This window comes from Bos javanicus, chromosome 22 (assembly GCF_032452875.1).
Source record: "Bos javanicus breed banteng chromosome 22, ARS-OSU_banteng_1.0, whole genome shotgun sequence".
Classification (NCBI taxonomy): domain Eukaryota; kingdom Metazoa; phylum Chordata; class Mammalia; order Artiodactyla; family Bovidae; genus Bos; species Bos javanicus.
This window is the reverse complement of record NC_083889.1, coordinates 25,011,111-25,025,204: the sequence shown is the minus strand read 5'-3', so window position 1 is coordinate 25,025,204 and position 14,094 is coordinate 25,011,111. Positions and strand designations below refer to the sequence as shown.

At 34.6% G+C, this 14,094-nt stretch overlaps 1 protein-coding gene across 1 annotated transcript in view; it reads left to right on the top strand.

Moving 5' to 3' along the window:
- CNTN6 (contactin 6) overlaps positions 1-14,094 on the top strand; it is a 319,039-nt gene that overhangs the window by 264,045 nt on the left and 40,900 nt on the right. Inside the window, exon 12 of the mRNA XM_061396383.1 lies at positions 5,742-5,869. Within this exon, the coding sequence (XP_061252367.1) occupies positions 5,742-5,869 (128 nt within the window). The remainder of the gene's footprint in view (positions 1-5,741; positions 5,870-14,094) is intronic.

The window sequence follows — 14,094 nt, the reverse complement described above, 5'->3', positions numbered from 1 at the left end:
GTAGGTTTTTTACCATTAGCACCACCTGGGAAGCCTATGTATGTGTACATGTATATACCTGCTTCCCTCTTACTTTTGTTTCCTAGGGAATCTGGAGTAAACTATGTAACTTTCTCTATCATACCCCTCCTCTTATTCACTACATTTCACAGTATTTGCACTGTCTCTCCAAATATTAAAGATTATCATATACATGTGTGTGTGTGTGTGTGTGTGTGTGTGTGTACACTCCAATTTGTACTTGTAGAAACTATTAGGTTGGCCAGGGTGTATTTGGATTTTCCATAAGATGTTACAGAAAAACCTAAATAAAGATTTGGCCTTATTAGTAACTATACTTTGTAAACTTACAGTGAAAGAGCACTTGCTAAAACAAGTACTTCCTAGTCCAGAGAGACAGACATGGTTGGAATCTATACTACCTAGCAGGTACATTGATGTACCCCCTTCTTTCCATGCCTCCCTTTCCTGACTTGTAAAATGGGGATGATACGAATAGTGAGCACAGAGGTTTACTTAATGATTCAATAAGCTGACATTTTTAGGGCTTCCTAAGTGGCACTAGCGGTTAAAGAATCCGCCTGCTAGTGCAGACTTAAGAGACATGTGTCCGATCCTTTGGTTGGGAAGAACCCCTGGAGGAGGAAATGGCAACCTGCTCCAGTATTCTTGCCTGAGAAATCCCATGGACAGAGGAGCCTAGTGGGCTGCAGTCCGTGGGGTTGCAAAGAGTTGGACATGACTGAGCACAGAAGGCGTACATATGCTTAGTAGAGGACTTGTGCAGACACCATACAGTAATAGTTCACAAGCTGTTTGTGTTTTGACCAATGAGTTTAGTTCTGCAAAATAATATCCTTGATATTGACATTATCTATTTTTCACATACCTATTGTAATATTTAACACAGTACCTGGAACACAATAGATGTTTAATGAATATTTGCTGAATAAATTTAGAAGCAAAACAATCTCTATAAATGCTCTATAAATTGCTACTAAATTTTTAGAAGCCTTACCATATTCCATCGTACTTTGATATTTTCATACATGCTTTTATAATCTATTATCTTTTAGCAATGTAATCTCAGCCTTAAGTTCTAATTTAAAAATATACATGAATTATATGTAATCAATCACTTCAATATCTTTTGCTTTCTTCTCTGTGGCTTATATTCTCTTTGATAATTATTTATGCAAATTTCCATTTTTACCACCAGAATGTTTTCGCAGTTTTTAGATAACCAAGCATATCTACACTCGTAGTTGTGCTTTGTTTTTAAATGCCAGAGAGGCTTATGTAAATAAAGGTAGAATATTTTAATGTACTTTATTAATATGTTCTTTACAGCCCTCCAGATAGCATTTTGAAGTATCTTTTAGAATAATCCAAAAGAAGGATAGAAAGCCAGCCTTTATCTTTATCAATGTTACCAAAACCATCAATTAAAATGTTCCAGTTAATTTTAACATGTGCATCCTTCCTTATCTGAAAATGTCAATTGTTCAGTTTGCTTAATACAGTTTGACGTCAACTGGGTGTTCTTTCTTTTTTTTAATCGTTTATACTAAGCCATGTTTTGATATGTGACAGATGGGAAATTCTCACTTTTCTTTAATAGTTTTTTTTTTTAAATTATTCTGCATAAATTTAAGGCTATGATTAGGTAGTTTGAGTATATCTACATTATTAAAGATTGAATTTTCTTACTGTATTTTAAATCTCTTATTAATGAAAAAATTATCTGAAATATTCATACCACTTACTTATCACATTAAATTCTCAAATTATGGTAAATCTCTGGCTTTCTATATCCTAGGTAATTAGGGAGAATTACACTCTTAATTATTTATTTTTTATAAATGACAAATTGGTTTGTTTACTAGTTTGGTTTCATAAAACTAGTTTGGTTTCATAAAAACTAGTTTGGTTTCCTAAAATGTTTTTATAAAACATTTAAATCTAAGACTTTTTATTCTTTTGTACATTTTTGCATATTGTGTGTGTGTTTAGTCTCAGTCGTGTCCGACTCATTGTGATCCCATGAACTATAGCCTGCAAGGCTCCTCTGTCCATGGAATTCTCCAGGCAAGAATACCGGAGTGGGTAGCCATTCTCTTCTCCAGGGGATCTTCCCTACCCAGGGATTGAACCCATGTCTCCTGTATTGCAGACAGACTCTTTAAGATTTCAGCCACCAGGGAAGTCCTTTTTGCATACTGACCTTATGAAAACAAAATGGATTCTTCAGTTCAGCTTAGTCGCTCAGTTGTGTCCGACTCTTTGCGATCCCATGAACCACAGCACGCCAAGCCTCCCTGTCCAACACCAACTCTCAGAGTTTACCCAAACTCATGTCCATTGAGTCGGTGATGCCATCTTACCATCTCATCCTCTGTCATCCCCTTCTTTTCAGCCTTCAATCTTTCCCAACATCAGGGTCTTTTCAAATGAGTCAGCTCTTCGCATCAGATGGCCAAAATATTGGAGTTTCAGCTTCAACATCAGTCCTTCCAATGAATACCCAGGACTGATCTCCTTTAGGATGGACTGGTTGGCTCTCCTTGCAGTCCAAGGGACTCTCAAGAGTCTTCTCCAACACCACAGTTCAAAAGCATCGATTCTTTGGCACTCAGCCTTCTTCACAGTCCAACTCTCACATCCATACGTGACCACAGGAAAAACCATAGCCTTGACTAGACGGACCTTTGTTGGCAAAGTAATGTCTCTGCTTTTTAATATGCTGTCTAGGTTGGTCAGAACTTTCCTTCCAAGGAGTAAGTGTCTTTTAATTTCATGGCTGCAATCACCATCTGCAGTGATTTTGGAGCCCCCAAAAATAAAGTCAGCCACTGTTTCCACTGTTTCCCCATCGATTTGCCATGAAGTGATAGAACCAGATGCCATGATCTTCGTTTTCTGAATGTTGAGCTTTAAGCCAACTTTTTCACTCTCCTCTTTCACTTTCATCAAGAGGCTCTTTAGTTCCTCTTCACTTTCTGCCATAAAGGTGGTGTCATCTGCATATCTGAGGTTATTGATATTTCTCCCGGCAATCTTGATTCCAGCTTGTGCTTCTTCCAGCCCAGCGTTTCTCATGATGTACTCTGCATATAAGTTAAATAAAAGGGTGCCAATATACAGCCTTGACGTACTCCTTTTCCTTTTGGAACCAGTCTGTTGTTCCATGTCCAGTTCTAACTGTTGCTTTCTGGCCTACATACAGGTTTCTCAAGAGGCACGTCAGGTGGTGTGGTATTCCCATCTCTTTCAGAATTCTCCAGTGTTTATTGTGATCCACACAGTCAAAGGCTTTGGCATAGTCAATAACACAGACTGAAATCTTTATTATAATGACTTGAACAATGTTCTCAAACGTTATTGTGCTTATAAATTACTGAAAATCATGTTAATATGCAAAGTTTGATTCAGTAGGTCTGGGATGAGACTACATTTTGAGGCATAAACACCTAAGATTATCTTAAGGGCATCTAATGATGGCTCAACAGATATTTCTTGAATGTCATATTCAACATGCACAATTATTTACTGCAAGTGAGGCAAAGCAATGATTTTTGAAAGAAAATGAGCACTCAGTTGCAATGTTCAATTCACTCTTTGACACTTATTAGCTGCTTAGATTTGTACAGATTTTAACTTTTCCTAGTCTTAGTATGCCTTCTTATTATCCCAAGCTTGAGAAATGTCTATTGATTTTCTAAGATATCTAAAGAAATAATCTGTTTCAATGATGACAATTTCAGTTCAATTTAACAAACTACTGAACATACACAATGAGTTAAAAGAATGGTATACTCAGGTAATAATAAACCACAGTTTATATGAATTTTCCTTTTCTGCAAGTTAAGTGAAACATTATACAACATACAAGCATTGACAGTACTAGTTGGGAAGTTGTTGGCCTTTAGCTATCAGCAGGTATATATTTTTAACATTTAAAATTATTTTGGCAAAAATTTAATGTTTCTATATTGCTTAAAATTCTTAGTTTTTCCTAAATTCTAGAGGTAAATGATGCACCCACATGTATCTCACATCGATTTCTTCTAATTGAATCAGATAAGGAATTGTTTGGGGCCAGACCCTTGCTACATACTGGAATATCTTTGTTACTGTTCATTAACAGTATGATTCAACTGTTAACATAAATTGGGATCAAGACATCTAGACATTTCAGAAATTAAATATCAAATGTTTGCTAATGGGGAATACTCCAAGATAATGACTTAAAAACTTCTGATTATGTGTCATGGAACATTCTAAACCCAGAAGTGGATCCTTTCACTCACTTGGCAATAGAATATGGGACTATCACGAAATATAAACTAACATCAGAAGCTGGTTTGGTACAAATTGTACTTGGCTAATATTCTCTGTGTTTCAAATTGGGTAATTAATTATATTAGCTACATTTCCTGTAATAAACATATTAGAAACAATGATATGTTTGCAATGAAACAAATATGGTTTTGCTATTTTTAATAGATGTGATATGCATGCCACATTCCTTTCTTTCCTTTAAAACCACTGTCATTACAAATGAATTTTCACTATTTATTTTTATGCAATACTGACTACCTAGCTAGTGCTTTTACAGTTTTGTTTTGTTTTTTACAAACTTTCAACTTTTTATTTTGTATTTGGGCATAGCCAATTAACAATGTTGTGGTAATTTCGGGTGACACAAACTCCCCTCCCATTCAGGCTGACATATAACAATGGGTAGAGTTTCATGTATTATACAATATGTCCTTCCTTGTTGGTTATCATAATATGTCCTTCCTTGTTGGTTATCCATTTTGAATATAGCAGTCTGTATTTTTAAAAGACCATAAATTTAAATTTATAACACAAAATTGGGTACATGTTCTTTTGTTTCATTTTGTCTCCTTATTAAAATACTTGGTGATGATTTTGCCAAGAAACCAATCTTAGGGTTTCCCTTGATTACAACAATGTTCTGATGTTTGCTTTTGACTATTTCTGAGTTTCAGAGAAAATTTCATAGGAACCATTTTATGAAAGGCTGAAAGTTCTTAAATAGCTATCCCTCCATTGTATTCTATATGATTACATGCATTTTAGGAATATTTAATTCAGTCTGACTTTTTGAAGTCTTCATTCATTTTACTCCTTTCTCCTTTTGATGGACTAGGCCACATAACAAGATGGGCCTGAGGCCTTTAGCTATGGGACCATGTGGATAGTTCCTTTAGCTCACTAGCACAGGCAAATATCATCATGGTTGAGAACCTATTGTTTGGTAGCTGAAAGTCCTAAGTAAAAGCCGGTTTATAAAGCCACAGAGTTAACAGTGTGAAAATCAGCTTGCATGTCTCTAATACCAACTTCAATTTTCAGCAGAGAGTTGACTTTTCAAAATGCACAGTGAATAGTTGCATTTGTTTTTAATCAAGCAAATGGGCATTGCAGCATCAAGCACTCATTTGATTTTTAATGTGCATTGGTATCACCAATGATAATTCAAGTGACAGCATAAATAACTGTCAATACTGTGTCAGAATAAAAGCAACTGTCATTTTTTCTAATATGCAGATTCAGAGATTACTCACAATTAAAAGCAGAATAATAGGAAAGGGATATATTCATATTATCAAATACAGCCATGGTTTTAGAAATGCTTTAAAATGAAAGTAAGAGGTTAAAGCTTACCAGTTTTACAGAACCTTACTTATATTAATTATAAATTTTCTTTTTAGAGTGTTTCTCTTGGAGGACGGCAGCCTCAAAATATATAATGTTACCAGGTCGGATGCTGGATTATATACTTGCATAGCTACAAATCAGTTTGGTGTTGCAAAGAACACTGGCAGCCTCATCATAAAAGGTATTTTACTATCTTTGTTTGTGCTCGATGAACACTGGAGATACATTTGCATACCTGACCTCTATCACTGTCAACCCTGCATCATATTGCATATGTGAAATATTTGGTTTCACAGCTTATTTGAGTAGTACCCTTATATTTATTAATAGCATGCTCACTTTGCCAGTGGAACAGAATGGTAGATGTGAATAGCTTGACAGTTCAAAAGCTGTCCAGTGGGTAATAAGACAAAACTAAAACCTCCACTTAAAATATGTGGATTTCCACAAATGCCTCCATGAGAGGAATTTATGAATATTTTGATGATGTTAGTGAGGTTTCTTTCAGAAACTCTCAATTTGTATAAAAATTTTACCTGGATGTAAGGCTGCCAAGCACATAGTCGATTCATTTGTTTCTATAACTCTGGGTACTTAACTATAACTAGCAAAATGCAGACTTTCTTGCATTCGCCTTAATAAGCAGTTTTTTACAAAGATAAAAAAATAAAATATTGGTGACATGTGAATCATTATTAGATTCCCATCACAGTAAACGGATATGTTCACCCAATTTCAGATGGTAAAAGTGCACAATCTATTCTTGAAACTTTTAAACTAGTATCAGTCCAAATGTATCTCCATATATCACCAGGGGACACAATTAGGATTAGACGCTTCTATTCTCCATCTCTGCTACTTTATTGAATCTCAGCTCATAAAACTAGTATGTTTAGGGGAAGCCAGGTCACTTTATCATTTCATTGCCTCCTGGATGATCAAAATGACTGTCTTGATAGAGGAGTCTGAGCAGCTTATTAAGCCCAAATGATTAAATTCAGCAATTGGTGTTTTATCATTATTTCTACTAGAAATAAATAAGTTCAACAAAAAGTAGTTAGCTATTACCCACCAATTATCCTTTAAAATGTCTAAAGGAAAATAAACACCCACTTTTATCCCTAGAAGATATTTCTGTCAACTTTATCTCAAGCCTATTATATTATGCCAACAATTGTCTGAAACACTCAGGGGAAATGTAAATGATAGAACTTGTGTAAAAATCCAACCAGTGTGGCATATTTTGAAAAACTTCACTTCTTTAATACTGTATTGTCATCAGGTTTTTAAGACTGATATGGACTTAATGTTTCAAGGAATGTGCTATAATTATATTTAATGATAGGGAATTTCCCCAGCAGCTTTTTGGTAATACTCATGTACTAAAAAGTGTGAATGCTTTATGTTTGAAGAAATAACATGTCCATCAAGGGAAGAAAAAGAGATTACCTTATTTCCAATTTAGATGCTATGAGTGGTATTCATTCATTACATTACAATAGAAGATTAATATATGCTGGAAAGACATGCAGTTAATTTTTCTAGGTATGGAGAAATCCAGTAGGAATTAAAACGTGAAATATTAAAGACAGAACACATCAGTAGTGAAAATGTAGTTTCTCAAAAGTTTTGGTGGACTACTGGTGATGGGTAAGCGGGACCAACAGTTTGCTGCTTAAATACAATGATGAGATCCTTTCACCCCAAAGACTAACGAAAAAAAAAATTATAAATAGATTAAGCAACACAGATAGTTTTTCTTCCTCAATATTTTCTTTTGCCTTTGGCACCACAATATTGTACATTACTAATCAATGGAAGAAAAATCAAGTGAGAAGATTCACATAAATATGAGAAACTCAGAAACATCCGCTTAGTTCTAAAGATAGCATGTGGATACTTCAGAAGTGAAACATAGCCATGGAGGTTCCTGATTCTTAGGACAGAAACAAGTTGATAGGTATTTTGGGATTTTCCATAAAACATACCATAATCCCCAGATACTCTAATCTCTGTGAGTAAGAAAATAATTAAATAAGATTTCTCAGTTAAAAAGCTGACATAGTTTTGCTTACTTCTAATGTCCTTTGCTGGAGATATTAAAACAAAATGATCTCAACCTGCATTCCTGCTCATCTTCATCTTTTCCACTTTTCCTTCTTCTGTAGCATATTTCATCTTCCTACAAATGATATGATTCACTTATTCACATGTATTTTCTCCTTATCTTTCCCTTCTTCTAGAAAAGAAATGAAGAAGGCAAGGTTATCACAGCCCTGGGAACAGCCCTGGGAACTGTATGTGTTCACTAAATATTTATTGATTGAGTGACAGGATCTCACCTTATCCCCCTTGGTTCTCAGAGATAATTTCTATCCTGACTTCTCTGCTCTAAAATCTGAAAGTTTTCAATTTTTCAGGATTTATACTTGTTAGACTACTTCACAGTAGAGCACTTCAAAGGCAAATAATAAACTTCTAAATGCTTTCACTTTTCCAATTTTAGTGTTTGTAGTTACATGATTTAAACGCACAGAGAACTCCACACTCTGCAAAGGGGGACAAATAGGAAGCTACATGAAAATCTAAAATACTTCATGGACAGAACTCACTGTTCTTGTATTTTCAGTACAATTCCAGATGATTTACATATGCAAAAGGCTTATATCAATATGCATGAATATCATTATTTTCAGTCATTTATATCCCATGGTGGGAAAGAATATGTGTTTGTTATTTTTAGCCTTCATGAAATATCCACATCCCATTTCAAGGGGATTTGGGGATTTTTTGCTTCTTTGCCATTGATAGTAGCCATTAATGTAATAAAAATAAACACATATACATAACACATTTACAAAAACTACATAAACACAAAATATAAAAGCATATTTAGCAACTTTGCTTTATTGCTGATCTGTAATGCATACACTGTGGGATTCTTATACAAAATAGTTTTAAGATAAGTCTATCATTGGCATTTCCTCTTAATGAGGCTGCTATCTCTAATTCCCTTTCATGTAGGAATGTTGAAGGTATTACTGCCAAAAATTATTATTTTACAACCTATAGAGTTGAAGATGTAATCTGAGAAGGAAACGTAATAGTATGCATTGATTCAGTCATTTTCTTGACTATTAAGAGCAGCCATCTGGCTGTGATGACGATTTAATATTTCTCTCTGTGCTTGCATATGTGTGTGTGTGTGTGTGTGTGTGTGTGTGCGTGCCTGTATATGTGTATGTGTTTGTATTTTCCTGTCTATAGTGTTCATTTATTGTCATTACAGCATCAAATATAATTTTGTCTCTCAAATCAAGATCAGCTTACAGTGACCTTTCTGGTAATATGGTGGTAAAGAGCAAATGAGAAATTTCAGTAAAACTGATAAAACAATCATCTTTCTTTGAATTTACTTATCAGCCTCAGTCATGCAAGAAATGTTGTTGCTAGATAACATGTAAAAAGATAATAGTTACAAGAGTAAGATATTTTTCAGCTTAGTTTTTAGCTGATATGGCTTATCTGTGTTAAGAGGATTCTGAAGTTATCTGCACTGTATGTTGGAAATTTCTATTTCACTAATGCAGCAGGATAAAGCAATTTGCCATTCAAATATTGGAAGTGCAATTAGCACCAGCCTTGCCAGAGCCTCAGAAGATGCCCAGGGTAATTTGAGGACATGTTCCATGGGCACAAACAGGAAATTGAAAGGAAAGAGACTTTAAATGTCTTTGTTTTGAGGACTAGTAAAATTACAATGTGTACATACACTAAGAGGTATATGAAAGTCACATAAAAGGGAAAATTATTTTATCTGGCATTTGGAAAATTATTAAAAAGCACAGAAACAGCAGGCTCTAGGAATGATCTTGTTTGCAGGCAACATTTGTTTTTGTTTCCCCACTGGAGAAGTTTTGGATGTTCAATTATAGGCCTCATTGCTTCAGCATTATTTTCAACTGAAATGTCGGAACTTGGAAAAGCATATCTAATGTGCAAATTAAGTTTATTGCTGCTCATTTAGTTGTTTATTCTTTGTGATAGAAGTCTTTATTATACCAGCATGGAGAGTGGCCTATCCATTTTCTCCAGCAGAAGAGGGTGTTCACTAATGTGATTTTACATTTACTAAGAGAAATACTAAGATAGGCAGATAATTGGAGGCTTTGTGGCTTTCCATGGTAGTTTAAAAGATTTGAGGTGTTTAACTCAGCTGTATCTAGAAGCCCAGCTTTCCTGAGTAAACCAAAAATACAATTTCACAGAGGTGACAAGACACAATGGAATATATCCACTATTTTGTAGTGGTTGAATTCTCCGAGTACTGCTAATGTCTTTCCCCAAATGTTTAACTCTACATCCCAATTTTATGCAAAGAATGAATTAAAAGATTTAATATAAAGAAGACTTTGACTTAAAAATTTTTAGTGGAAGTATTATTAAGGTGAAAAAATATATAGTGAATTTTTACTCTGTCTGGATATGAAATTTTCATTCCCCCTCCAACACTGAAAATAATGCTGAGTGAGTTCTTGAGACCTTAATTTCTTCAAGAATAAAGGAGAAAAAAACCAAAAGCATTCATGTAAGGAAACCCAATAATGTCAATAATGTTTCGGCCTTCATAACAATTTAGTTCATAGTCTTTTAAAAATCAAGCACATATCACTCCAGGTATGTTAAGCAGCTTTTTTTCTTTTAAATATATATTATACATTATAGGATGGACATCGTATATTAATTATAATTAATGAATTATAAGTTTGCACATTTTTGATTATTCAAGAAAATTGTCACCAAACCTACTATTTGTTAAAATTTTGCATTGTTTTATTTACTCTTAGTAAAAATAGGGGATGTATAGCTTGTGGTTTGTGCCAATTAAAGAGGTCAAATAGATGAGCATATATCACTTCTTAAAGTGGTGAAAAGCAGAGACTTTGAAATTAGATTTATTAGTTCAATTAAAACCTAGCATGAGATCCTAAAGAGTGTGTTTTTGCTGTTATTAATGTTGTATTATTTATTATCATCATTAATATTTTTTATCAAGTACATACTCTGCTCCAGGCATTGTCACAGGTCCTTGATGTATGTCATCTCACTGAACCCTCAGAACAACCCTTTGAAGCAAGTGATCATTAGAGATTGAGGTATAGAGGGCTAGAATTACTTGACAAGGTCCTTGTGTTATTGATATTAAGTGGCAGAACTCTTTTTATCCTTCTTTTTTACATTCCAGTAAAGTTATGTAATAATAATTACATGAGATAATTTCACATGGCATTGTTTAAAGTTTAGAAAAAGATATAGTAATTTGCAGATATTAGTACTTCCCTCTAAATACTTCATTTTAATTAATTAAATATAGTTCAATATTTGATAACTTTACATATGTAAAGAAAGTCTTAAGTGTACATTTTCTGAATTTTGGCAAATGCATACACCCCTGCAACCCCAAAGTCTACCAAAATACATTATCAGCCTGCCTGGTGGCTCAGACAGTAGAGAATCTGCCTGCAATACTGGAAACCTGGATTCAATCTCTGGGTTGGGAAGATTCCCTGGAGAAAGGAATGGCAACCCACCTCAGCATTTTGCCTGCAGAATTCCATGGACAGAGAAGCCTGGCAGGCTACAGCCCATGGGGTTGCAAAGAGTAGAACACAGCTGAATTACTAACACTTTCACTTTCACATATTGTTCCCTCATGCCCCTCCCTGGCCCCACCCTATTCCTAGAAGCAACAACTGTCATGATTTTTTTCTGCCATATACGCCATATAAATGCAATCATACAGTACATACTCACTCTTTGGTATCTGACTTCCCTCACTTGACTTAAACCACTAGCCATTTACCTTCTCTTTATTAAAAATGAGCAAAACTAAGCAAAACTTTACCAACAGTGGGTCTAGTCTGTGCAGTAAAAAAAAAAAAAATCTTGAATTTTAAATAACTTTGCCTCCATTTTCCCTCTCAAATTTATTCACACTGTGCCCGAAGTATTTGGTTAACAATCGGAAGTTCAGTCTTTTTTTTTTCAGTGATTCCGTTCTGAGGCTAAAGTAGTGAATAGACTTCTTTGTTCCTCAGATATTCTATTTCTAAACTAGTGCAGTGGTCATTCAAGCTCTAGTGCCTGTTTTTTTTTAAGGAAAAATGTGTGGCATTACAACATTAAAAAAAAAAAAACAAAAAAACACCCAGATGCAAGCTTTTCAGTCTTTGGATCCTGAATACTCAAAGAGTTATTAGCAAATTCATTCAAGTCAAGAAAAGGAATAGGGTAGGAAAGGGGGTAAGGGAGTGCAGAGGGGAAAAATAATCAACGGAATTAATTGACTCTAATTTTCCTCTTCTGGATTTTATTTTCTTACTTCATCTTCCCTAAATCTAACATAGGGCTTCCCAGGTGGCACTAGTGGTAAAGAACATGCCTGCCAGTACAAGAGACAGAGATTCAACCCCTGGGTGGGGAAGGTGCCCTGGAGGAGGGCATGGCAACCCCCTTCAGTATTCTTGCCTGGAGAATCCCATGGACAGAGGAGCCTGGTGGGCTATAGTCTATAACGTCACAGAGTTGGACACAACTGAAGCGACTCAGCATGCACGCATGCAAACCTAACATAAACATTCAGAAGGCAACATTTTCTATTAGGTCCTATAGCCAGGCAAAATTAAAATTTTCTAATTTCATCTCTTATAAATCTACAGAACACTTCAACCTGGTTTTTTACTACAACCCAGAATAAAGTTACAGTTGGAGGACTGAGTGAACATTATCTATTTATAGGAAATATAAATATGATCCCATAAATAGTCATTGCCTATTATGTATTAACCTCTTTGAAAGTGAGTTGTTGGTATATTTAATTCATTAAGCAGAATCCAGGGTGCATGCTCTTTTCAAACACATGTAAGGCCCTGTTTTGATTACTTGTTAATACAGAAGATCTGTGTTTACATTTTATATTACTTTTATATTACTTGCTAGGGAATTTTTCAGTGTTACTTTGCATGATACCTAGACCTGTTTTTTTCATTTAGACAACTTAAATTTAAGACAATTACTTTCTCCAGACGGTTCTTCATTTGTTTCTTTTACTCAGGGGTTCAGGGTAGTCTTTTAATATTTGCTCCAAATCATTTAAATATTGAAGTGGAAGATAAATGGGTAATGGTAACTGCAGGGAAACTATAATATATTGACCATGGTTACTTTGTGCATTGGAATTAAATTATATTCTGCCTGTGGTAGAATACAATATAAATATGAAATGCTGCAAATAGATTTTAATCTGCAAAACACATGTCTGAGCAGATCATTTTGCATTGGCTAAGAGGATATAAAGCAACCAAGCCTACTGCAAGTATTGGTACAAAGAGGAAAAGTATATTAAATAAAGATTAAATACTCCTCCATTTCTGTCTTGCTAGAGGTAGGGAATTAGACTCCATCACACCAATTTCCTTGTTTGTTAGTTTTCTCTGTAGGGTTTATTTCAGAGTATTAGCTTTCATTTCCCTGTGTTTGCTTTCCCTAAAGTTAGTAATTTTCTTGTTTGTTTGCTTAGTTTTCTACGGACCTGACAACAATTCATTCCTCAATCCTATCTCTACTCTCTTACTTTGATATTGATCTGCCTTTCTGTCTGTCGGGGAGCCTGGTTGCCTAAGCACCATGCCTTTCTCTTGACACACTTCCTCGTTTGAATAGATTGCATCTTCCAATGGATTTTTGAGAAAGAAATCAATAAAAATGTATTTTTTTTAGATCTTTCATTTTTGAAAAGGTCTTTACACTAAGCTTACATTTGATTGATGCTTTAATTGGAAACAGAATCCTGGATTGGAAATCATGATTGTTCATAAATTTGGAAATCTTGCTCTGCTCTAAAAGCTGAAACCATTTTGATTTCTGACCTGTTGTTTGTGACATCTTTTCTCACTCTCTCTGTCTAGAGGTCCTTTTTTCTCAAGTGTCCCACAATTACATGATGATTGGTGTAAATCTATTTTCAGCCTTTTTTACAGGGCATTTGGTGCACTTTGTCATCCTGGAAGCTCATAGCTCTTTGGGCCTGGGATATTTTTCTGAGTAATAATTTACTCCATTTCTTTTTCTGAAATGCCCATTTATAATAGATTTCCTAGACTGGCATTCAAGTTTATGAGTATATGTATGCATGTGTGTATGTATCTACTCATCTATGTGTAGAATTTATTGTATTTTAATATATATATTTAGATAGGCGTGCTGCAATTCATGGGGCTTCAAAGAGTCAGACATGACTGAGTGACTGAACTGAGAAACTGAGTCTATCTACATGTTTATATGTTTTATATATACATGTTATACATAATGTTTCTATATCCTCACATCCATTTTATAGCTGTTTTT